The sequence below is a fragment of the Apus apus genome, chromosome 3 (genome assembly GCF_020740795.1).
Source record: "Apus apus isolate bApuApu2 chromosome 3, bApuApu2.pri.cur, whole genome shotgun sequence".
In the NCBI taxonomy this organism is placed as follows: Eukaryota; Metazoa; Chordata; class Aves; order Apodiformes; family Apodidae; genus Apus; species Apus apus.
Genome location: NC_067284.1, coordinates 4,448,278 through 4,475,112, shown reverse-complemented (window position 1 = coordinate 4,475,112; position 26,835 = coordinate 4,448,278). Strand labels below are relative to the sequence as shown.

Here is a 26,835-nt window from a genome sequence, read left to right as displayed (position 1 = left end):
CCCTGCACGTGCTGGTGCGTGGGTTTGTTCCTCCTCAGGTACAGGACTTTGCACTTCTTGTTGAACTTTGTGAGGTTCCCATGAGACTTCATACTCCTGATTGCCACCCTCAGCCCAGCCATCCAGATAGTTTTCAATTCATCTCCTGGTCTTCTCATCCAGTCCATATTTCAACAGCTTCTCTACGAGGATTTCACAGGAGACAGTGTCAAAAGCCTTATTAAAGTTATGACAGACAATCTCCACCAGTCTCTCCTCATCTATCCAGCCACTATTTCATCATAGAATGTTACCAGGCTGGTTAAACATGACTTCTCCTTGGTGAATCCATGCTGACTGCTCCCAATCACTTTCTTGTCCTTCACAAGACTGAAAATAGTTCCCACGACTAATTGTTCCACCACCTTCTCGGGGGTTGACGTGAGGCTGACCAGCCTTCAATTCCCTGGGTTCTCCTTGCCTTTTTTTGAAGAAAGCAGTAGTATCTGCTTTCCTCCACTCCTCGGGCACTTCTCCCAGCCAACACAACTGTTCAAAGATTATCAACAGTGGCCTCACAGTGACATCAGCCAGCTCCCTTGTCACACGTGGATACAGGCCATCAGAGCTCATGGACTTTAATATATGCCCAGTGCATCACCTGACCTCAAGTTACCCTGGTTTCACACTGAATCAATTACTAATAACATTTTCCACCAGTAACTGCATTTATATCAAAACAGTTTAAATTTTGTGTATGTTCCTTATGCCACAGTCTTTTAACACCTCAGAGAACATCTACATGGACAAAACACAGGTTATATTTAAACTGGCATGAGAAATTCTCTTGTGTTGTGGATTGCCCTAAAATCTCTGACTTCTCATTTCCATAAACATGTGACATGAGATGAAAACTGGTTTTGCCCACCAGTTCTCCAGGAGCTCCCTCATTTTTAAAACAGCCACACCAATTCAATTTGCATCTCTTTCTATACATAGCCACTGCAACTCCAAGAGATAAATTTCTTCCTCAGATGAAAGTAGCTCCTACAAGTATGAACTTTCCTCTCTCATACAAGTAGCTCCCAAGATTCATGAATTCAAAATAGTGCATACAGACCTGAGGACAGAATTAGGCCCTGGAGTGCTAATGCAGTCCCTTAACTAGCCCATAATTCAGGTGTCACGACCTTCCTGTCATGTACAACACTTAAAAGAGAAAGCAGGAATAACCACTTCCTTAAAGATTGATCTAGTTGGACACCTATTTTAGATGCTCTCCCTCATAACAGACTCGTCACCCTTCACAAGCACAGCTGACTGCTCCTCCAGTCATGCTGGTGGGTCCTATTCCAAATGAGCCATGCGGGTAGGTGTGATGTTTTGTTCAGCAAATATTCTGGGATGCTGCCAGAGCAGAGAGTCAGAGCTCTGGAGAGACACTGATCAGAGTCCTTCAGCTTCCACTGAGACTAAGAAAGCCAAATCTGTAAAGCTCCAAGGAGTCAAAACTGTAGAAATAATCTTCTGGTCAGAAAAGCAACTTGCTTTTCATGCTCCATTTAATAAAATAAATATTTAACAACTGAACATATCAATTATTCATTCTGTAATATGACTAACTCGTAATTATTCTTCCATTATTCCTTTCCTTTAAAAAGTACATATTTTTTTTAGTCTTTATCACAAATGATTTTGTGATGGGCAATACAATAATTGCACAGAGAAGACAGACAAAACTTACAATTCAACCACCTGACTTTTGCTGTTCACGGAACTGGTGGGAGACCAACTTTTGATCATGGTGGGGTTTGTTTAGTTGGCACGTATATATTCAGGAAACTTATTTTAAATGCAGCTGACTTCAACTACATCTTATCTGTCATTTGTCAAGACAATTGTTAAGTACTGTCCCTACCCAAGACAGTTTTCATGAGATCTTTCCAGTGCTTTATTTTTAGTCTGAAAAATTTTCCTCAGCCTTTCCTATGGAACAATGCTCTCTTTTGCCACAAACAGGAAGACAAAGCTTCAGCTCAGAAATTCAGGCAGTAACAAAGGGTGAAACGAGTAGTTTTACATCCACTGTGAGTTGGTCTAGACATTACCTTGAAGTAAAGCACAAAGCCATTATCAGATAGTGATGGGAGTCATGCCAAGAACTAGATAGATTAGAATATTAACAGTCAAAAAAACACCTCCAAAAAGACTATTTCAACATTGCTGGACTCAATCACAAGCCCAGGACCTTGGCCAGGAAAGTCCTTTGATGATGTTGTAGCCACGTTTGGACACAGTCAAGCATGAGCACATTGTGGCTGGCCCTGCACTCTGGCAAATGCTAGACCTATTAGCTTGGCTCCCAGAGGTACCCAGCTGTGCAAGTGCTCCTTTGATGTTCCAGCACGAAGTGAAACAGCAGAGTCCCTGGCTGAACCACATCTTGGGTTTCAGTGGCTGCAGCACAGCTTGCTGTCCACGGGTGCAGGTGGAACTTCAGCCCCCTCAGAATCCTGCTCTCCTCTTGCTTCATTCAAGAGCCAGAGAAGTTGTGATGTGACTGTCTGAACAATTTCCACACCAGGGATCAAGTTGGGTGCAATGAACTATTTGGGACTCTTACCAGGACACAGGAACAAGAACCAAACACTAAACTTCCTTAAGCAAGACTTACCTAACCCTGGATAGTCCTTCTATTCCAGTGTTTCTCATCCTGACCCACCCAAAACCATTATGCAATTTAACTGCTATTCCTTCTTGGAAATTCTGCCCAAAATTAGGTGCCTTGAATAAAAATAAAAAAAAAAATAGATTGATCTTACACTAAGTTTTCTTTCAGGTCTTTCTGAAAAAAAGATCTTTCCTTATCATCTCACAGTTGGATAGTGAGCTGAGAACTAAGCCTGAAAAGGAACTACTGTTAAGGTCTGTAGAGGGGTGTTTTCAAAGGCAAAACACAAACCTGATTTTAAAATAATTACTGAAAATATTATGTACTGCACCAATTAAAACAGTACAATATTCTACATGCAAAGTTCATGAATACTGTAATTTCTTAAGCTTAATAGCAAGAAAAATACTGAAATTATTTCAAGTCTTAACAGACTAGCCCTGCAGTGCTGCTTCTTTGTGTATCAGAACTAATTCTTGGCTAAGCTTTAAGTTTTAAAGGTCACACAGCCCTGCAGATGGCAACGTTTGGGTGAAACTGAGCTCCATACTGGAGCAATTGCACTGCAGGTAGAACCCTTCTTTTGTTAACACAAGTAGACATACTCAATTTATCAACTTGTAGTAGACAGATGCAATTTCACTTTTGGCCTCTTTTTATATGCTGTGGTTCTCTTCTGGAGTTTCTTTTGAAGTTGTTTTTTACCTATACTGGGAAAGATTTTAGCCTTTCTACCATCTCTTTCATTTCCTTTAAATTCTTCTTTTTGACAGCTTGCTCTGCCTCTGCTTAAACTGAAGCCCTTAACTTGCACAGCATTTCAGAAGATAACCACCAAAATCTATTTTCCTACGTTTCCCCTAACGTTCTTTGCCCAGAATTCCAGTTTACTCTGTACAAGAAGAGCTGTGGGTTTGCACCACGTGTATGTCTGAGTGCCAAGGACCTCAATGCTGCTGTGATTCCACAGCCAGTGGGGAAGAGCTACATAGAATGTTTAAGGCTGGAAGGGACCTTAAAGCTCATCAGGTTCCAACCCCCCTGCATGGGCAGGGACACCTCCCACCAGACCAGGCTGCACAAGCCTCATCCAACCTGCCCTTGAACACCTCCAGGGAGGGGGCAGCCACAACCTTCCTGGGCAACCTATTCCAGTGCCTTCCTGCCCTCATGGGGAAGAACTTCTGCCTAATGTCTAGCCTAAATCTCCCCTCTTTCATTTTAAAACCATTCCCCCTTGTCCTACCACTGCCCTCTCTGGTCCCAAGCCCCTCCCCAGTTTTCCTGGAGCCCCTTCAGGCACTGGAAGGTGCTCTAAGGTCTCCCTGGAGCCTTCTCTTCTCCAGGCTGAACACCCCAACTCTCCCAGCCTGTCTCCAGAGCAGAGCTGCTCCAGCCCTCTGAGCATCTTTGTGGCCTCCTCTGGACCCTCTCCAGGAACTCCAAGTTCTTCTTGTGCTGAGGGCTCCAGGGCTGTACACAGTACTCCAGCTGTGGCCTCCTCACCAGAGCAGAGGGGCAGGTCCTCCAGTCCTTCTTCTCTTTTAGGTAGTTGTTTGGTTGGGTTTTTTTACCAACTTTGGTGAGTGACAGTTTATCAGTCAAGCTCCACGTCCTTACAGAATTCCTTCTTTTTAAAACCACCAATGGAGTACTTCAGCCACTTCTATCATCTACCCTAACTCCTACAAATAATTCTGCTAACAGAACTGAAGAAAACGTTTTTCTTTCTTCATCTGGTATTGATTTACACATTATAGGGTGATTTTTTTTTTTTACTCAAGCACAAACCAGTATGTCCTCATCCCAAGATGCTCCCAATAACCTTTTATTTAGAACTTTGGACAGGGCTGGATGGGTATGAACCCAAGGACCATTATCCACGTTTTAAGAACACGTGCCACAACCCGCTTTTAAAAACACTGACAAGTTTTAAGACCTGTTTTTCTAGGTAAATTAGTTTATACCAGCTGTGCACTCCTGTCTTTTGCAAAAATTTCTGATTTTGTCAGCCAATTCCTGGTCCATTTGACAAAGGACTAGAGGCCTCAAGATGACATTAAAAGGCTCAATTGGTAGGAGGGCTGAGGGGAAGAAGCAGAACTTGCTTGGTGGCTTCATGGAGGGAAAAGAAGACAAGGTGAGCTCATCCATATTAAAAACCAGAGCACCTGCACAGGATATCTAACAGCAGACACAAAACATATAGAATCTGGCTTTGCTGGCCCTACACATTGTCACAGCTGTTCCTTTGTGCAGTGCATGGGGCAGGACATCCCATGGCTGCCCACCAGAAATGGTGCAGTTTCACCCTGCTGCTGTTTCTTGATGTTGACACATAAATGAATTGAACAGGCTAAAATAACAGCATTAGCCATACAAACTGAAGAGGAAATTACCTTTAACTGGTAAGATTACTCTCCAAGAGCAATTTAGATGACTAGAAATATTTACCACACCTCTATAAACATCTAGTAGTAGATCAGCCTAGCTAGTTTTAAGCTGCTCTCTAGGCAAGACTGAAGTCAAGCTTTATGCTGGCTTGCCAGGACAGCAGGAGGTTGCCAGTTTCCTACCTGCTTTCTTGCACAGGCTCTTTTCACTTGGTGAAGAGCATTTCCAGTCAGATTTGTTCTGTTTGTTTAGGGTGTTGTTTTTTTTGTTTGTTTGTTTGTTTTTTACCATACTTCCAGAATGCCTCTGATTTTGGGCAGAGTTATTCTACTGATAATGTAGCCCCATATTTCTTCCTGCAATCTTCACACTATAAATCTATCTTAGATTTTGGGGACTACAGAATCTAGCATTAACATTTTGAACACTTAGCACTTAATTACTATTTGACTGCCACATAATAGCAACTATAATATTAAATCTGATAGGGTTTTGATGTGCATGTACCAACAGACAGCTGGGTTGCTAATAATTAATATACCTCTGGATGAATAATAATAAAATTAATTTATTTTCTACTGAATATACACTTAGCTGAAAGCAAGGCAAAGAATCCTGTATTTTTAGTACACATTTCAAATACATTCTTAGGGTGCATTTGAAGAAAGTTATCCCAATTCTGAAGGCAACAAAAGGAGTTGCAAAATTCCCTGGCAAGACCCTCAAAACTCAATGAATGACAGTAAAAGGATCCTCTTATTTAATACAGCTCTTCCCACACCTTACTCAATCGTGCTGCTTATCTGGGAGTCCCACAGATGTTCAAAAAGGATGGTAGCATCCCAGCTTCCATTTGCATTTAAGAGGCATGTGACAGGACAAAGTGTGAGGGCTAAAGCACTTGTCAGCAAAGCAAAGAGTGTGAAGGTCACCTATAAATGGACATCAGCATCTGTTTCTATGCTGAAGTAACAGTCTCTTAAGGCACTTGTCATTTATCAGTCTTCTTTCCCACCACAGAGGATGTTCAAGACTTAGAAGTGAGGTAGGAAAGTTTGATCTTTCCCAAATTTCTAATTAAAAAAAAAAAAACAACAACAAAAACCTGACTTAGAATGCTTGATTTGAAGTATCTCAGTAGGATTTTATTTCAGGAGGTCTGTATGCATGTACTCTTGTGAGTGGGAGGGTGGGTAAAATGACCAAAATAAAAAATAAATAGAAACCAACAACAAAAAGCCCCACATAAGCCCCAATCTGCCGTTACTTGTGCCTCTGCAAAGAAACTACATAACCCCTTCCTTAACACCAAAACCAAGAGCCAAAACCAGCCAGTGGTAACTTCTAAAGTGAAGTCACTTCTCAGTAATATGGATTTCAGGGAAATACCTAGGTGCTGCATCAGATCAGTCCTATGATCTGGATCCTTCCTAATTCAAGAGCTGTGATGTGACTCATTGGTTTGGTCCAGCAAACAGAGGCAAAACTTCCTCTTCCATGCACCTGAGCAGTCTGCTCGAGCCCTGCAGCTGGGATACATACCGGCCTCCTCTTGTACACTAGGTATATGAAATGTAAAAGGTTGACAACCAAAAACACAGAATTCCAGATCATGATGTCCAAGGCACAGCGGTAGAGTGTGGCCCAAATGATGAACAATGCACATCCTGTAAACGTTTAAAAAAAAAAAAAAGGAAGGTAAATTTCACCAAGCACTAAACCTGTTCTTACAAAGCCACCAGAAATACGTACAGTGGGTGCAATCACACTGAAAAACAAGACATTCTACAAGCTGAACTGCAGCTGGGCTCTGTGGATCAACGCATGCCCTGGCAGCTCATCACTACAAGGCTACCAAAAGGCACTGAGAGCAGGTGGAAAGCAGACTTCAAGTGCCATGTGTGTTTCAACCCACATTTAAAGAACATACAGGCCAACGTCAGGCTTTTCTCAAGGAACACCTCACCTGATGCAGACATACTATGTCAGTGCATCAGCCAATCCACAGTCCCAGTACTTACTTGAAGCCTTAATTTAAGGTCTTAAGGACCCACGGACTTAACTATGACTTGGAACATAATGAATTTTAAGCAGCCAGCCAGGTCTGCAGTAAATGGGGTCCACCTGTTCTCAAGTGGACATCTACTTAGGTTTGAACTTGTAAGTTGTATGTCTAGGAAATGTTAATAGCCCAGGCACATACAAACTTCCTAGAACAGGTCTGCCAGGGTCAGAATGGACTCCCACCTACACAAAAACACCTTCAGCAGAGTGCAATGACCACAAATATATGCTGGAATTTCACTGAAAGCTGGAGGGACCAGGAGAAAGCTCTGTAATGGTCACATACTGCTATTTCTGCCACAGGAAGGTTGCACAGAGTATTTCTCCTACCTATGGTGAGCAGGGCTCGCAGGAAAATCATATGCAGATTCAGAGTAGTAGGAATAACCAATCCAACTGCAAAGCAAATGTTTGCCACGTGGAAAACAAGATGATGAATCTCTTTCCAGTTTTCACATGCAGTCTCATTGAAAGGCACAAGGGTAGCATTTTTTAAGTCTGGAATAAAACCTAGTGGAGTAACAGTGAGTGGGCTAATTGTTGTAGTACTCATCTTGGAGACTCCTGTAATGAGACAGAGAGAGAGAGAAAAAAAAAAAAATCCTAAAATCACTGTGCATTACATTTAAATATATTAGACATACAGACGGATTTTAGAGTTACTTCCTCTGTTCCCAGGATATATTTTCCCTTGTCATTCATGGAAAAAAATAACCTACAAATGCTTTAAGAGAGTAAGCCAGATCTATAGTTCAGTAATGCTTTACCATTTACCACCTAAGAGGCCTGAAGATGGGCACACTTCAGAACTTAGAAGTAAATACTACCATTCCTCCTCCTAGTTGATTAGAGGCTATCAAATCAGAAAGGGAGGTACCCAGACTGCTAAGTTAGGACAAGGTTGCCACTCTTTCAGAGGAATCACTTGATGTATCTAGTATGAGGAAGCTTACAAACCTCTGCTTGCCTGTAAAACTCCTGGAGAAAATGAGGCACTTGAAAAACCCAATTTCTAATCTAAAAATACAGGGGCTTTTGTTGAAATAATAAAAGTAGCATATTTTCCTTTGGCATCAATTAAAAGGAAAAAAAATAATGCATACCTGTGGGCAAATATCTTCTCCCAAATGAGTGAAAAATTACTACTAAAAACAAACTGCAAATTGAAACTGGAAGATTTCAAGTCTCAGCCTTTACAAATGTAAAGGCCAGTACCTGTGAGGAGCTGCAGGCTGTGTGGTGGGCAATATGGTCTGCTCTCTCAACCCAGAGCAGATCCCAGCTGCAGGGACACGTAAGTGTTCTTAGCCAGAAACACAGGAAATCCCTGCTTCCAGCAGGGCACATGTGACCCCCACTGCACAGAGCTCCAGGTGGGTCTCACCGAGGACACATCACTGAGCAAACAGGATCCACAACGTGCAACACGGGGGGGATTTGCCTTCCAGTCAATTCTGCAGAGCCAGAGCACGTCCCTGCTGTGTGTGCTTCCCAGCTGCCATGGAATTCCTCTGCTCAGCAGACTTTTGAGTCACATTTAACATTCTCAGTATCTCCTGCAGACTGGAATATGCTCAGTGTTTCTGTTATTTGAAAGTGCTTCTTGGGCGGTGAAGTTGCTTCATTTTCATCCATTCTTTTTTCTTATTTACACACACACACACAATCAACTTATGCCTTGTACACAGGCAAGCTGGACAATTTCTGAAATGAATCAGAAATTAATCAACCCCTTTTTAAACCAGTGGGAAGAAAGAAATCAGAAAGAAAACCTCAGCCCTCTGGTAGCTCCTCTAGGATGCCCAGAGCCTGTCCCAGCTGAGGCATCCTGCAGAACATGCAGAGGCAGGCATGGGATCAAACACTGGCACAGACACAGTGCTACCCGTATCCGGATAGAAATGGATGAAGTTATCTAATTCTTATCAAAATACATAATTGACTTTTTCCTTAAAAGTTCGCTTTCCTCTTCTCATTCCTGCACTACTTAGTCACAAAGGTTAATTAAAACAGGATTTTTCTGGCATAAACAAATTCCATGCTGAATCATTACCAATAACCACGGTGCCCAAAGAAATACAGAGTGCAGGTATCTCACAGGCACCATCCAAAGACACTCCTGCTTCCTCCCAGCTCTTTCTTTCTCATGAATTCAGCGACAGAGCCAGGAGAGCAGCTTCTGTCCTGACGAAGCCACTCACACACGGAGCCAAAGCGTGAGCCCACAGGAAGCTGCAGGACTGGCATTTTACTGCCCTCATAAGCAGAAGGCAATTGCTAACTGGGCAACTGTGTGTTCATCTTACACCTCAGCATCGTGTTCTTGTTGTTTTCAAACGGTATGAACTCCCTACACTGGGAGATCTTCTGCAAGAAGCTGAGTTTCTACCTACGTGCAGTTTTTTCACTGCCAAGTCACCTGCCAATAAAAGCACCAGCCTGTGAGGACAGGACAACACAACCAAACTCCCACACGGATACAGAGCCAGCTGTTGAGTCCATCAACTCATCTCAAGATCAAAAACAATGGCTAGAAGCAACCTCAGCTGCATCTGACTACAAATTCACAAGCTTTCCAGATGCTCGATTTTAGTTTTAATAGCAAAATTTTGTTCTGCATTCTCAGGAGAACACCCTTACTCTTCAAGGCTCGGCTGTAAAGCATCACACCCTTGAACAATGAGCCAAATCGACTACACAGCACAGGACAATCTCATTCTCCTCGCAACCCAGCCAAAACATCAGTCACTTTAGCCACGGATATCGACTCCACAACCCACCAGTCACAAATAGTCATACCAGAAAGACATTTCTCCAGCAAGAGTTGCCCAGGGAGGTGGTGGAGTCACCATCCCTGGAAGTGTTTAAAAGAAATACAAATGTGGTGCTTAAGGACATGATTTAAGCACTGAACAGGAAGATTAGGTCATGGTTGGTGGATTTAGGTTATGGTTGGACTTGATGATCTTCAAGGACTTTTCCAACCAGGATGATTCTGTGACTAAGTCAATAACAATTAGCAATAAAGTGACAATAAAGTGATGGCCTTTGACAGCAAAGTGTCCATGATCTTAACAACAGTGTGTTCAATGCTTTGGAAGTCTGGGCCACCTAACTTAGTTGCCTAAATTAGGACCCAGGAACCCAAATCTAGCCATGTCCCTTTTTAATATAAGCTAAGCCTTCAATACCTTGAAGTCTTTAGATGGTGGCATTCAAACTCAACTTACTACTCACAAGCCAACATCACAGCACCCCTGATATACTGGAAAACAGCAGAAAGCTGCAGAACTGCATCTGTCAGGATGGTATTTTAAAGCTGGCAGAAACAGATCGATGCTATCTGCAAAATGACACAAGGACAGATTGTGACACTGGCACTGAAGAAAAGCTGCCCATGAATTTCAGTGAGGGAGCTTGCCTCAGGACCAACCAACCAGGCAGGCAGAACTCAAGCTTTAACCTAAAATGTTTATCCACAGAGACAAATATTAAAAAAACCCTAATTTTTAGTTCTGATTCTTTAGTCCTAATGTCTACTGTTGTCAAATAATATGGAAGAATTAGCAAAATAGTTGGTGCTCAACAGATGAGCAAGCAATTGTAACTTCTACTCCCTCCTACATCAGAGATCCAAAAATTAATTTTGGAAGCCCAGAATCAGGCCTTTAAAACTTTAACTTCGGGTTATGTGTGCTAAGAATTAATACAGCATAAAACTTTAAAATCTTGAGTCTTCAATACATGATTCATATCAGAAGTTAAAACCAACCTGGGCAAAAAAAAATTGGGAAAAAAGGGAAAAATCTTGTCAACTGAAATAAAAGGTTTATGGAACATAAGATAAATAATTAAAATAACACTTTTAATATCCAGTGAAGTTATTTTTTCCTTCATATGGATACGGATTGACCAAACTAAGACTTGGAAAACTCGGTTGATTGAAAGCTCAAGCCAACTTGTTGTCCAACCAAGACAAGAGCACAAATATTGAAACACCACCACTTGGTGACAGTTTAACATAAAGTCTACCAGAAATTTTTATAGTTAACACAGCCTATGAATTTATTCATTTATTTTGTGAATTAATTCGATCAACAGTTAAGGTAACAGGTGCTTTTAGGTCTGAAAATAAAAATTCTCGGAACTTAAATTAGATCAGCTCACTCTTAGGCTTTTTCTGTGCTCAGAACATCCAGATCCAAGAGGCCGAGCTTCTGAAAGGCATTCCAAGTAGTATTTAGCCCCTAAATCTTCAGGCACAAAGCTGCCTTTTAAAGAAACGAGGGGGTTTATGGACAAAACCACAACATCCACACAAGAGGAGCAGGAAAAAACAAAGTGTAAAGCAGTTGGTTCTAGCAGGAGAACAGAAGAGCCACCCACATCCCATCACCCACTTGATGGGGCTCATTTACATCCCACAGCTTTACTGTTCTTGTACGGATGAAGAGGGAAAAAAAATAAATAAAGGGGAAAAGACCCCTAAAAAAATCAAGCTCCACAGATTTTTATTAAGTCATGCCTGCAGAACTTTAAGTACTGCTCTTGTTTGGTCTTGTGGCACAAGAGCTGCTTAGAGAATTTAGAAAATCAGTAACTTCTTCGCTTTTGTGAGCCAAAGACAAATGATTAGTGCTAGCGTAATTAACTTAATTACGGTTTAACTCACCGATTTCCTCTTTAGCATGGAGTAGCAGCGAATGGGAAAGTGCTCTAAGAAAAGATGTAGTTCAACACAGTCCTTGGGGCAAATTCATTTCCACCAAGGCATCATCATCAGCTGCAGGGATTCTCTTTAACACCTTGTTCCAGACCAAAATTTAACCCGCACGGGTAACAACAACAAAGCACCCGCAGGGCGAGAAGCGCTCACCCCAGCAGCAGCCGGGCTGCTCCACGGCGCTGGAAGTTTGTTCACCGCGCCTTTCCCTCCCTTCTCCCTTCGGAACAGACCGCAGGAGGGAGCAGGAAAAGGGACGCAACCGCAGCTGTCACCGCAGCCCCGCTTCGTTTTCACCCGCAACGTGAAGACCAGACCCACCCTCGAGATAATAAATAAGTAATTATATATATATATATATATATAAAATCATCGAGATCCATGCAAATACCCACGCAAACCGCCCCCCTTTCTCCTCGAAAGAGCCGTTCCCGAGGCAGCGCCTGCCCGCAGGAACCGCAGCCGAGAAACCCGGGGGGGGGGGGCAGAGAAACCCTGCGGCCAACCCAGGGGAACCGCAACCTCCGCTGCCCCCGGATCCCCCCGGCCCCGCAAGCAGCGCCCTTTACCTGCCCCGCGCCCTCGGGGAAGTTTCCCGAGCGCCGCGGCCGGACGGGACGGGCCGGTGCTGCCGCTCCCCGGGGCTGCCGGCCCCGCCGCGGCCACCGAGCCGCCGCCGTGACTAAAATAGGCAGGAGCCGGCGGGAGCTGCGGGCGGCGCCAGCGGCGGGGCCGGCACCGAGAGGCCGCAGCGCGCAGGCGCTTCCCGCCCGCCCCGGGGGGTCCGGGCTGCGGGGAGAGGGGGAAGGGGCTGAGAGCCCTCGGGTTGGGGCTCTGCTTTCATCCCCCTGCCCGCATCCCCCTGCCCGCATCCCCCTGCCCGCATCCCCCTGCCCGCATCCCCCTGCCCGCATCCCCCTGCCCGCCCTTGAGCACCGGGCGGAGCGGTGCCCGGGTCAGGCGTCTGAAAGGCGGGGGGTGAGGGGGGTGAACCTGGCTCCCCGGTTCAAGAGAGACAGGGAACTACTGGAGGGAGTCCAGCAGAGGACAACACAGGGGGGTTGGAGCATCTCCCCTGGTGAGGAAAGGCTGAGGGAGCTGGGGCTGTTCAGCCTGGAGAGGAGAAGGCTGAGGACAGACCTTATCAATGCCTACGAGTGTCTGAGGGTGGGTGCAGGGAGGCTGGAGCCAGACCCTGCTCAGCAGTGCCCAGGGACAGGACGAGGGGCAACGGGCACAGGCTGGAACATGGGAAGTGCCCCTGAAAGATGGGGAGAAACTTCTTGGCTGTGAGGGTGACAGAGCCCTGGGACAGGCTGCCCAGGGGGGCTGTGGAGTCCCCTTCTCTGGAGATATTCAACCCCCTGGATGCAGCCCTGTGGGATGTGCTCCAGGGGATCCTACTTCAGTGGGGGAGTTGGACTAGATGATCTGTAGAGGTCCCTTCCAGCCCTGACAGTGCCGTGGTTACCCGTGATTCTGTAACCCCCCCCTGAGGTGCCTCCATTGGCTGTAGGGTGAAGCCAGAGCTTAGGAGACACACCTCGTTTTTGGGTGGGTAAAATTAGCAGCGCCAAATGCTCCCCTAAGCAGGTGGCAAGCTGTGTTTCCCCTATATGGTGACTCAAGGAGCCACAATAGCTTTTATGAAACTGCTCAGCTTGGCACCTGCTGTGGTTGCTTTGTCACGAGCACGATGTTTAAGACATGTCACCGAGTTGCTCGTGTGGCAGTTTGACAGCTCCCAGCAAAGGCAGGTTTCCAGAGTGGCCACTGGTGTCCTTGCTCTGCCAGTGTCCTCTCTTAGCCCTTTCCTGCAGCACCAGCCTTGCAGGGTAGGCAGAGGAGCCCTCAAGCCTGCCTTCATCTCCAGGATGCTGGTGTGTGTCATCCAGCAACGGAAAGACATTGCAGATCCAGCCTGTGGGCATCCCAGCCCATCCCGAAACCTGAGTGTCAGTGATAAATGAGGACTGCAAAGGCAGAAAATCTCTTTCAAGACATTCTGATGAGCTAGCTACAAAGTGAGTTGTTGTTTTGTTTTTTTTTTCCAGCAGCCAAGAGCATATGTTCAGCGTTATACTTAAATATGTTTGGAAAGAAGAGTGCAGAATCCTGAATCACTTTTGAAGTAATTGTTTATATACTTACACATCAGCATGTGTCCCAGAAGGTTCCAGCTTTTTTATGGTTGTTCTTGGCTTTCCAGCTCGGAGAAGAGACCTAGTTGTTTCCAGTGATGTGTGCCATCTGAACAGGGTTTTTATGAACCCTGATGCCTGGTATGAGACCCAATTTTCAAGAATATATTATCAATTAATTATGGAGGACTTGATTTGTGTTTCCTCTGACTGGCCAGTCATTCTTATGGTTGTATCTGCTCTTTCCCAAGATAAGCAGAGTAAGTGAGCTGGGAAGAGGGTAGGAAGAACAAGTCAGGATAGCATGGCCACAGGAACAGTCACGAGAGATAGCATCTAGTTTGAGATTGATTATATTCAGCTACGGTTGCTGGAGCAAGGCCGCGTATCTCCCAAGAGCAGCACAAAGCAGCCTGTCAGAGAGCTGCTATCCAGATCTAGACTGACAAGTAAGTATTTTCAAGCATTTTACTAAATGTTATGCATTGGAGAGACAGTTTGCTGCTCTAGTTGGGTCTTTTGTAGAGTCTTTGTATGTCTTGCCAGGTCTTCTCAGTTTGTGTGGAGAGCCTTGGTGACAAACAGCAACTGCTTAGCTGAAAATCCTAGCTAGGTACACTTGGCAATGATCTAATAATAATACTTTTAGCCATATGAAGGTGGAGAACTTTGTCCTGATTGCAGCCAGTCTCTTGGGATCTTCATATTTTAGTATCATTGTGATTAAATGTCACTTTCCCTTGGCAGTGGAGCAATACCAAGGCTACCTGGGTAATGTAGGTGATGGTATCTAGTGCAGCTGCCAACAGAGAGAAACAAGGGGGGATCTGAGAGCTGCCAGTCTTATCTCCTGGCCCCCCAGGAGGGCCATAAGCAGATGAAGAGTGTAGAACATGGCTCTGACAGGGTCTAGACTTACACCACGGGATGCACCAGCATGTGGGAGAAAAAACTTCCTTTCTCTAGCAGAAATATTTGCATCAAGTGTATCTACAGAACAGCACATAGTCCTATGCAGATATTAATGGCCACAATTTTGCATAACCTTCAGTTATATAGATAATATGTAGTAGAAGTAGAATATATTAAGTCGAGTTTTTTCTCTTAAACCAAGGTCCCATATACTGTAGGAGACAGGCCTGGTTTAATTCAATCAGTTTTATGTCCTGCTGTTCAACTACTGTACAGGCTTAAGGAGCTGGTTTAACCTTCCATCTATGTCAGTAAAGTCCAAGTTCACTGAACTCTGCTCAGATAAATTAATCTGAGAGAGGCAAGAAATAAAATCTGTTTGCATCGCCATTGATGAGGTGTTGGCTTCAAACAGCCAGGTCAGTTTTTAGAGATTTGTGTTGAAATGATGCAGGTCTGACTGCAACAGCTGGTCATTGGTGCAGGTTTCTCTCTGTCGTGTATCTCTTCTGCTGTAGAAGTCTTGATGGCTTCAGTACTATCTCCAATTGTTTAGTAATTGGTTAGGAATTCCCCATGGGAAGGGTCCACAGCAGAAAATGTCCCGTGGGTGTTGCAAATCACTCGGTCTTCTTCTTAACTTCCAGCAACCTGCTTTGTGATCCTCAGCAGCACACCTGAACTTCCCAGTGCCTGGCTGCTCCTCTGCACCACAGGGGACAGCTGAGACCAAAGTCTCCCTCTCCTGCTTCTCAGCTCAGCCTAGCAGGGCTCCAAAAGACTTTTATTAACCAGACAATAACTTTCTGTAACATGGCAAGAGCTCTGCCTCTTCCAAGCGACAGCCCGATTCCGCAGCCTTTTTTAGGCAAAGTTTTCACTAAAGAGAACAAATGCTTTGTATTCTGGGATCCCAGATGTGCCAGGCTGACAGGGCTATTTTCAGACAATGGGGAGATCTATGAAATGTTTCCATTTATAGTTTCAGGGAGCATACTCAGCATCTACAGGCTCAAAGATGCCTCCTCTAATAAACTGCTCTTTCCAACTCCCTCTACAAACAACGCAAGGGGGGAATCTTTTAGGAAGTAATCACTCCTGTGTGTGTTTGGCAGCTGTCTGGAGTGGGATGAAATAATGCTGGCAGAGTTCAGAATTGCCACAATTTAGGGAGACAAATCCCATCTCAGATGCTGAAATTATGGGCCGTATAACTGAAAAAATTACACAACTTTTCCACAGGAAAAAAAATAAAAAATGATGTGGGTTTTGCCTGAAAGTGTCCCAGAGAATTACATTTTTCTATGGAAAAGACTGAGGAAGATAATCACCCTCTCATCTCTTTAATATACTGGAGGTTTATGTAAGAGGAGTGTGTGCATCCTGGTGTGTTTTTACCTGAGAGACTCTGATGGTCACTTTCTGATGTATCATGTTATGGTCTGGCAGTTCTTCCCATGCCCCATCTGCAGGGAGGGTGTCTCCTGTTTATACAAAAAGGGCCATCTGCTCTGAACTCCTTCTGAATCTGAGACATAAAACATCATATCCCAGGGCTTTCAAGTGTCTGACTGGTAGTCCAGTCATTGGTTGTTTTAAACGTAGAGCCAGGAGGTAACTTCCTTCTCAAATGATCATCAAAGTATCTGAGTTTTAACAGATGTACTGGTTTTCATAGAAGTTTATCCAAAGGATACACAATCCTGAGGCATAAGGGCAGAGTAAAATCATTTGCTATTGAAGTTATCTAAACTGCACACAGTAAACAATTTATTCAATCACACTTAGCAATTATCCCTGCTCCCAAATCATGCGTGAGCAATCTCCTGCTGAGAATTTAATTTGTGTGTTCTTAATTGGAAATTGCTCAGTCAATGATTTCTATGAATATAAGCAAGGCTACAATCTGCCTGCAAGTGCTGTTGCTGGGCCTGCTTCTTGGAGGGCCTGCTCTGCTTGCTCAAGCACTGCTTCCTAAATCACATGGCTCCAAAAAATCCCTGACCTATCATAAAACCATAGAATGGTGAAGGTTGGAAAGGACCTTAAAGATCATCAGGTTTCAACCTCCCTGCATGGGCAGGACACCTCCCACCAGACCAGGCTGCACAAGCCTCATCCAACCTGCCCTTCAGCACCTCCAGGGATGGGGCAGCCACAGCTTCCCTGGGCAACCTGTTCCAGTGCCTTCCTACCCTCATGGGGAAGAATTTCTTCCTAATATCTAAAATAAATCTCCCCTCTCTCAGTTTAAAACCATTACCCCTTGTCCTACCACTGCCCTCTCTGGTGAAAAGCCCCTCCCCAGCTTTCCTTTTTCCTTTCATGTCCCATCTGTCCCCTCCTTGGGTGACAGCCCTTTTCTCAGGGGTCCCCTCCACAGCGGGTCTGGCAGCACCAGTAGAACTGGCTGTGGTTTTTCTGTTCCCTTGTTGGACAACTTCCATGCACAAAGAAACTTCACAATGATCACACAAAGATGTCTGTGCTAATCCTCAAGTAAATCCATCTCAACTGCAGCTCATAATGTTCCCTCTGCAGGGATCTCTGTGAATTTATGTCAGGCTGTGTGACTGTATAAACCAAAGGAACTGCAAATATTGTCAGGGTATAAATGTACATGTGCTTTTGGCTGTTGGTACAATGGCAATTAATGTTTTGTTGCAATATTAGCCCTTTTTAGCTGTGTATTTTAATATTCACCAGTGGCTGTTTTTGAGAAACGAAAGCTGGGCTTCAATCTCCAGGTCTTTACATATTTGCATCCTTAAAAATTCTATGTTTTTAGGAATTCTTTAAATGATTGAAAAGGATTTAGAATTTTCTTTCAAGATTAAAAAAATAATAAATTAATGAACTAAATCACAAGTCTTTCATATATCCAGGAGGATAGAGAAAACTAATATATATATATAAACAAAAATATCCAAAAAGCTTACTTAAATACTCATGGAAGGAGGACAGAGAGGAAGTGGGGGGGAGGCAGATTAGTCTATGGGATTATTTTAAAAAGCAGCAGGGAAAGCATGTAGGACTTGAGAGTGAAAATACTTCACACGCTGAGAGGGAAGAAAAGGTAAATAGAGTAGCTCAGAACTGAGAATGGGCATGAAGTAGCTTTTTTTAAAGTTAAATTTCTCTTTGCAAAGAGAATATGGGTAATCCCATGAAGAAACAGGTCACTGATGCCAGGGAAGTAAGCAAGCCAGAATGAGTGCTAAGAAGAGAAGTTCAAGAGCAAAAAGCAAACCAGGGATGCACAAGTTTGGTCTAAGTGTACAGAAATGTTGATGTAGCCCAAGTATCAAGCAGAGGTATTTTTATGCACTTGTTCCAATAATAGTCTGCAATAAGAGTCTTTGAAATACTGCTTGTTTTGAGAATAAACCTTGAGATCACTAATTTCTGCATGGGCTGCTTCATCTGCCATTTCAGAAGAGTCAGCATCAAACAATCAGGTCCGTATTTAGGTCCATATCAGGTCCTGGTCCATATTTACTGTGCTCCTCATCTATGCTGCTTTGTACCTCCAGATGTTGGACTCAGTTGTGCACATGGTAAATGACTGTCAGAATGTGTGCAGAGTTCTGGGATACCTCAACTGCTTCTTGCTCCTGGCATCTTTGAGAGTAAAGGCAAACACAGAATTAAAAAATAAATAAATACACTTTCACCTAATTTCAATCAATAAATAAGACCAGTCTTCTGAGTCATGTTTATTATGCTGCTTTGTTCTGTAAAGAAAAGAAAAACAAACAAAACCCTATTATATAGGGTTGAAAACAGGGACACAGACTGCAATAAACATACAGGTATATATGTAAGATTATTGCTTTTGCATGTAGCATTAGCTTAAGCACGTACCACAGTATAAAGCAGTTTCAGAACTAAAATGGCAATGACTAAGGTGAAGAAAAAAGTACTGACAATTGGTAAATTCAAAACCAGTAAAAAAATGGTTTATGTTCCGTATCTGATTTCAGAATATCAGTATTTATTGTATTTTTTCCTACTAATAATTACTCATTACTTCTTTAAACGAAGAACATATGCACTGAAAGGACACTATGTTTTTGAGAAGCTATTACCAGACAAGAAAATGGAGACCCAGTAAGAACCAGAGCACAGTGCTGAATGACTGGTTTTTAAGAAGTGCTTCCAACCACCTCACATGGGAGATCTGCTTAAAAATACCATCTGAGAGGACCCGACCTTTCTGTGAATGAAAGCAGGAAAGTTTTGCTTCGTATTCAAAGTATTCAAAATATTTCATCTAAGCTAAATCTCTTAGTAAAATAGAGTATCTTCTACAACTGCATACAGTAAATTTTTAAAGGATTTTAACATGAACAAGTTAAATGAACAAAGTGCAGTTAAGGATTTCCAGCTGTTTTATGATAATTCCTGGGACTCATCCTCATGTATCCTAGCAGTTGGGAACTGGGTTGCCTCACTTTTGTTGTGGGATAAATTATTTTTGCTGTTCCCCCAACATAAAAGAACTCATATGGGAAGACACAGGGTCATATCTAATGTGTTTTAAACCCATCCCACAGCTTATCTGCTGGTATCACACCCTTCTAACCATGTCCTACAGCTGGTTCCTGAAAGTCCAAAGCCAGCACTGGGTGTCTAGATTGTCCTGTACACTTCTTATCAGTCCCTAAAACACAGATGGGAAATGCTGAACACAGATGTGTTCCTCACCCCCACCAAGCCCCAGCTCCAGCAGGACACCAGCTACTCAGCATCCTCCAGTCTGAATCTCTGCCTGGGACAGGGACCTGCTCACCTCCTTCCACAGGTCTGACCTGCCCTTGCTATGGAAGGTGGTGGTGCTGCCCATTTCTAGACAAGGACATAGTTAGAGCAGTTGGATTTCTGGCTTCAGTGTCTTTCTCAGCCCAAGGCAACTTACTCCCAGAAAATTATTACATCCTCCCAGGCTTTGGATAAGTTTGGGTGGAGAGTTTTTAGTCACTACAATGAAAACTGTGGAGTTCACTGCTGAAGTAGGTATTTACCACGATTATTTTATTGCAGTTGCTTCTTTATATGACTTGAGTGTCTTGAGTTCTTAATCATGTATCTCTTATCATTGTTTATCTTCAAAACCCCACTGTGGTGGAGCAGTAGTCTTGTCCTCACGACACACCACAGAATACAAATGCCTGGGAATCCACAGCAGAAGAATAACTACTCTAAAACCCTTCTGCTCCCACAAGCTTGTGGCAACGGCCAGGCTTTCCCCCAGTCCATTATAATATTTAACAGCATTTGTAGCTTGCAGAGTGATGATTTAGGTCCAAACCCTCTGCTGGCAGAACCACCTGCAAAGACACCTTCTAGGAGAGCTCTGCCAGCCACGGTTTGGGATGTGACCCCAAAGCCTGGGGCTCACACACAACATGCTTGTGCTGCCTCTCTCCTACACACTCCTGCTGATCAAGCTCCACCTACACGGTTTGATTCATCAGGATGAGGTGGCTTGAATTGCATTCTAAGTTCAATTAACTCTTGATTCACACAGGAGCAGAATTAGAGCAAGCAGGAACTGCAGGCAGACAAAAATCTACAAGAAAGGAACATTCATGTGAATTAGACAAACAGAAACATTTAAAAAATGGTGTTTTCCCTTGGGAGCCCTGAACTTATTATATCTTTATGCATATTAATATAATCAAAGTAAGTATTTTCATGAGGGGATTAACAAATCAGCTTGATATCTATTTGTTGTACTGTAAAAAATATTTGTTATACAGTAACACTTTGGGGCAGAAGATGATGCATTCACTTATTACAGGAATAAAAAGCAAAATATTAAATCTGTTGACATCTGAATTCAGAAAACAGATATTAATTTTTTCCTTTTCTATTTAAATAGTTTTCTTCTACCTAAATAGCTACAGATTTGTTTCATTTTTAACACATGGTTTGTAGTACAACACTGTATTTGAATTTTTCATGTGTATTGAGCCCAAATACGTCTTATATTTATCATTTACCATAACTGAAAACTGTAGAGTGCTTTTTTTTTTTTTCTGGAAATGCAGCATCAACATATTATTTAATTACTGCAAGCAAATGCCTTTTTCTGTGGTGTGGCAAAACTATAGAGTTTCATCCAAGTGTGTATTCTGCTTTCCCAGCTTTATCCCAGCAGAAGTCATCTATCTATACCTATAGTTTGCCATCATTCCTTCCATGACTGAGTTTACTTTGATCACTGTCACATCTGCTGGTTTCTTGCAGGGCAATTAATTCTTGAAAACTGAGGGCTGGGATGGCCCTCCTTGATCCTCAAGTCCAGCCTCTATTATCATGGGCAACCACATAAATTGCGGTCTAAGGGTTATGATCTGGTAGCAATAACAGAGACATGGTGGGACAGCTCACACGACTGGAATGTGGCCATGGATGGCTGTGTGCTTTTTAGGAAAGATCGGTCGGTGAAGCGAGGTGGTGGAGTTGCTCTTTATGTGAGAGAGCAGCTAGAATGTATCGAGTTTTGTGCAGGGGCTGATGAGGGGCAAGTTGAAAGTCGGTGGGTAAGGGCAGGGTGGTGTGGGTGATACAGTTGTGGGGGTCTGCTACAGACCTCCTGATCAAGATGAGGAAGTTGATGAGGCTTTCTACAGGCAGCTGAAAGCAGCCTCACAACTGCAGTCCTTGGTCCTCATGGGAGATTTTAACTACCCCGATATCTGCTGGAAGACTCACACAGCCAGCCTTTCACAGTCTAGGAGGTTCCTCCAGTGCATTGATGACAACTTCTTAATGCAAATGGTGGACAAGCCGACTAGAAGAGGAGCACTGCTGGATCTTGTGCTCACCAACAAGGAGGGCTTTGTTGAAGCAGTGGTGGTCAATGGCAGCCTTGGCTGCAGTGACCACGAGATGGTGGAGTTCAGGATCCTGTGTGGGAGGAACAGAATACCCAGCAGGACCAGAACCCTGGACTTCCACAGAGCAAACTTCAGCCTCCTCAATCAATTGTTAAGGGAAGTCCCATGGGACAGGGTGCTGGAAGGTAAAGGGGCTCAAGATAGCTGGTCAACATTCACGGACCACTTCTTGCAAGCACAGGATCAGTGTGTCCCAATGGGTGGAAAATCTAGTAAGGGAGCCAGGAGACCATCGTGGTTAAAAAAGGAACTGCTGGGCAAACTCAAATGGAAAAGGAAAATCTATAGATCATGGAAGGAGGGGCTGGTCACTTGGGAGGAATATAGGAATGTTGTCAGAGAATGTAGGGAGGCAACTAGGAAAGCTAAGGCCTCCTTGGAACTTAACCTTGCAAGTCGGGTTAAGGACAATAGAAAGGGCTTTTTCAAATACATAGCCAACAAAACTAATACCAGAGGCAATACAGGCCCACTGCTGAATGAGGTGGGTGCCCTGGTGACAGAGGATATAAAGAAGGCAGAGGTCCTGAATGCCTTCTTTGCCTCTGTCTTTACTCCTGCAGGCTTTCCCCATGAGCCCCAGTTTCATATAGCCCCAGAAGTAGTCAAGATAAAGGAGGAGTTTGCCCAGGTAGATGAGGATTGGGTTAGGGATCAGTTGAGTAATCTGGACATCCATAAATCGATGAGTCTGGATGAAATGCATCCAAGGGTGCTGAGGGAGCTGGCGGAGGTCATTGCTAGGCCACTCTCCATCATCTTTGGTAAGTCATGGGTAACAGGAGAGGTGCCTGAGGACTGGAGGATAGCAAACGTCACTCCAGTCTACAAGAAGGGCAAGAAGGAGGACCCGGGTAACTATAGACGGGTCAGCCTCACCTCCATCCCTGGAAAGGTGATGGAACAACTTGTCCTTGGCACTATCTCTAGGCATATCAAGGACATGGGGGTCATCAAGAGCAGTCAACATGGTTTTACCAAGGGTAAGTCATGTTTGACTAACCTCATAGCCTTCTATGAGGAAATTACTAGGTGGATAGATGATGGTAGAGCGGTAGATGTGGTCTATCTTGATTTCAGTAAAGCATTTGACACCGTCTCCCACAGCATCCTCGTAGATAAGTTGATCAAGTATGGGTTTGATGATCAGGCAGTGAGGTGGATCAAGAACTGGGTGAAAGGAAGAAGTCAGAGAGTTGTAGTCAATGGGGCAGAATCTAGTTGGAGGCCTGTGACTAGTGGAGTCCCTCAGGGGTCGGTACTGGGACCGGTGTTGTTCAACATCTTCATCAACGACCTGGATGAGGGTACAGAATGTACCCTCAGCAAGTTTGCTGATGACACCAAGCTGGGAGGAGTGGCTGACACACCAGAAGGCTGTGCTGCCATTCAGAGAGACCTAGACAGGCTGGAGACTTGGGCGGGGAAAAACCTGATGAAGTTCAACAAGGGCAAGTGTAGAGTTTTGCATTTGGGGAAGAGAAACCCCATGTACCAGTACAGGTTGGGGGCTGACCTGCTGGAGAGCAGTGTAGGTGAAAGGGACCTGGGGGTCCTGGTGGACAGGAGGATGAACATGAGCCAGCAGTGTGCCCTTGTGGCTAAGAAGGCCAATGGCATCCTGGGGTGTATTAGAAAGGGTGTGGTTAGTCGGTCAAGAGAGGTTCTCCTCCCCCTCTATTCTGCATTGGTGAGGCCGCATCTGGAATATTGTGTCCAGTTCTTGGCCCCTCAGTTCAGGAAGGACAGGGAACTGCTGGAAAGAATCCAACACAGAGCCACAAAGATGATTAAGGGAGTGGAACATCTCCCTTATGAGCAAAGGCTGAGAGAGCTGGGTCTCTTTAGTTTGGAGAAAAGGAGACTGAGGGGTGACCTCATCAATGTTTACAAATACATAAAGGGTGAGTGTCAAGAAGATGGAGTTAAGCTTTTTTCAGTGATGACCAGTGATAGGACAAGGAGTAATGGATACAAATTGGAGCATAAGAGGTTTAAGGTCAATATCAGAAAAATTTTTTTTACTGTGAGAGTGACAGAGCCCTGGGACAGGCTGCCCAGAGAGGTTGTGGAGTCTCCTTCACTGGAGACATTCAAAACCCGCCTGGACACCTTCCTGTGTGATGTGCTCTAGGTGACCCTGCTCTGGCAGGGGGGTTGGACTAGATGATCTTTCGAGGTGCCTCCCAACCCCTAGGATTCTATGATTCTATGAAATGAATCTTTTTCATTAAGCACTTAGAATTTGCCTTGCAGAGCAATATTAATTGTAATGGTACATTAGGCTATCTTCTCTCTGTGATTCTGTAGGTTTGAGTGGAGTTGGATGATGGAGTTAAAACATCACTTAGAATCTGTTACCTGGATGTAAATTATTAGTAGTTAATCAAGTACTAATGAAAGAACTGCAGGGTCAGTCCCATGCTTATCTAAGGCAATTCTCAGCTGAACATTGCTCTGCCAAGGGGCCACAGGGAACCTGCCACTGGGGCCCCTGAAAAACCAAGACACACTTTGAAGCTCTCACAATACATTTCTGCATCCAATACATTCATTTGCCACCAACCCGATTTAAAAAAACTGTAAGAAGTTGGCTGCTGCTTTCTTATTTTTCTCTTTGGACTGCCCTAGGCCATGTATCTTTTTAGCTTGTGGAAAAAATCTGAACCCTTCTGAAGGAAATGGAAATTCAAGCATCATGTTCACAGTTTTAAAAACTCTGGAGGATCAACTGATGCTGCTGAATGAGCAAATCATCATGTGCACCAGATTCTGCCACTCTTACCTGTAGAGCACACACAGACAGAATCCTGTAGGAGATCAGGGAACTGTTAAAAATGTAAAATGTGAGAAAAGGACAATTACTGCAGATCAAGAAAAGGATTCACTGATTGTGGCCTTCATTCACAAAGCAGCACAGCCTCAAGCATCCATTTAATTAAACCAATTATTAAGGAGCCTGATCACCTCACTGATAATCATTCCTGAGTAATAACACAAGCATAAAATGGATGATGCTTAAGTCAGAGCTTCATCTAGCTCCACATGTTTGATACCCTGTAAATAGTCATAGAAGGGTTTGGGTTGGAAGAGATCTTAAAGATCACCTAATTCCAACCCCCCTGCATGGGCAGGGACACCTCCCACCAGCCCAGGCTGCTCCAAGCCCCATCCAACCTGCCCTTCAACACTGCCAGGGATGGGGCTTCCACAGCTTCCCTGGGCAACCTGAGCCAGGGTCTCACCACCCTCATTGTAAAAAATGTCTTCCTTATATCTAGTCTAAACCTACACTCTTTTAGTTTAAAACCATTACCCCTTGTCCTCTCACTACAGACCCTGCTAAAAACTCTGTCCCCATCAGTTTTTGTAGGCTCCCTCTAAGTATTGAAAGGCCTTCATAAGGTCTCCCTGGAGCCTCCTCTTTTCAGGCTGAAGAACCTCAGCTTCCCAGTGACTGGACATGTAGGATAATACAAAAGATTGGATTATTTCAGACATCATTCTGAGCACTTCTTTACTGAGGCAAATTATACAACTCTCCCAAAACACTGGTGTATGAGTCACACACCACAGCATATTTTACAGTACATTTTAGAAGTGCTGTCAAGATTTTTAAAAAAATGGGTGGAGTGGACTTGTCTCACTTGCAGTCCTTTTGTACTTATATCTTGTAGATATATATGCCCTGAATTATACAGCTGAAATGCTCTGCTAGTCATGACTCAAACAGATGCTGGAAAACTGGAAATGATTTTTTCAAAGTGACTCAAAGCCCAGAAAGCACAGCAGCAAAAGCTAAACAAGATTATCTACGAGCGTGTTCCGATACTGACTCAGACATGTCCTAGTAGAGATTGCTGATAGTATCTGATTCCAGCAGAGAAAAGCATCACAGAGGATTGTGGTTGGAAACCAAGGTGAAACTAAGGCACACACCAGTCATGAAGAAGACAAAAGTACCTAAGTATGTAGTGAAGGACCCATCACTCTAGAGCAAGTACCTTTCTAAGCAGGATACTATAGTTTAAATAGAATAAATAAGCTTGATATAGAAACAGGGTGGTCAAAACTCCTTGGTCTTATTTTGAAGGTGAAGATGATCACACTAGTTTATTAAATGCTCACCCTAAGGCAAGTTTTCTTATAGACATATATGGGACAAGCTCATATGTTCAAGAAAACTGAGGAGAGCATTACTTGATGCTTTATATTATGCCCAAGTCTAGAATACTATCCTTTTTATGTTTCTAGCCTATAATATTTTTATGTTTGCAGACTGTTAGCATGTAAAACATTAATCATAGACTTTCTATTGGTCCAACACATTTTATAGCACAATACATTTTGTCAGAATGAGAGACTGGGGGGCTGTTGTTGAATCACCTGTTAAAAACGAGTGTCGGGTTTTCAGCATGTGGCACGGTCAGCAGGGGCAGCTTGGCTGGGAGAAGAGCAGGGATCTCACCCATGAGGGATGAGGATTCTCTTACCCAGCTCTGAAAAATAACACAGAACAGTAATCACAGCACTGAGTCTTATCAAGGTGTCCTGTCACTTAGCTGTGACCTGATGAAAAATATAAGAAGAGGGCACACACAGATGTACATCCAGAGTACTGTGTCCAGTTCTGGAGTCCCCAGCCTAAGGACATGGAGCTCCTGGAGAGAGTCCAGAGGAGGCCACAAAGATGATCCAAGGGCTGGAGTAGCTCTGCTCTGGAGACAGGCTGGCAGAGCTGGGGTGTCAGCCTGGAGAAGAGAAAGCTCCACGGAGACCTTAGAGCACCTTCCAGTGCCTGAAGGGGCTCCAGGAAAGCTGGGGAGGGGCTTGGGACAAGGGCAGGGAGGGAGAGGACAAGGGGGATGGATGAAAACTGGAGGAGGGGAGATTGAGGTGAGACATGAGGAGGAAATTCTGGAGTGTGAGGGTGGTGAGACCCTGGCCCAGGTTGCCCAGGGAAGCTGTGGCTGCCCCATCCCTGGCAGTGTTGAAGGGCAGGTTGGATGGGGCTCTGAGCAACCTGGGCTGGTGGGAGGTGTCCCT

General features: G+C 44.1%; 1 protein-coding gene across 1 annotated transcript in view; it reads right to left on the bottom strand.

Moving 5' to 3' along the window:
- Positions 1–12,570, bottom strand: part of BVES (blood vessel epicardial substance) — a 29,099-nt gene extending 16,529 nt beyond the window's left edge. The window contains exons 1-3 of the mRNA XM_051613158.1: positions 12,401–12,570; positions 7,439–7,672; positions 6,587–6,711 (exon numbers count right to left, since the gene is read on the bottom strand). Coding sequence (XP_051469118.1) covers positions 6,587–6,711; positions 7,439–7,661 — 348 coding nt within the window. The 5' untranslated portion in view covers positions 7,662–7,672; positions 12,401–12,570. The remainder of the gene's footprint in view (positions 1–6,586; positions 6,712–7,438; positions 7,673–12,400) is intronic.
- Positions 12,571–26,835: the final 14,265 nt, after the last annotated feature.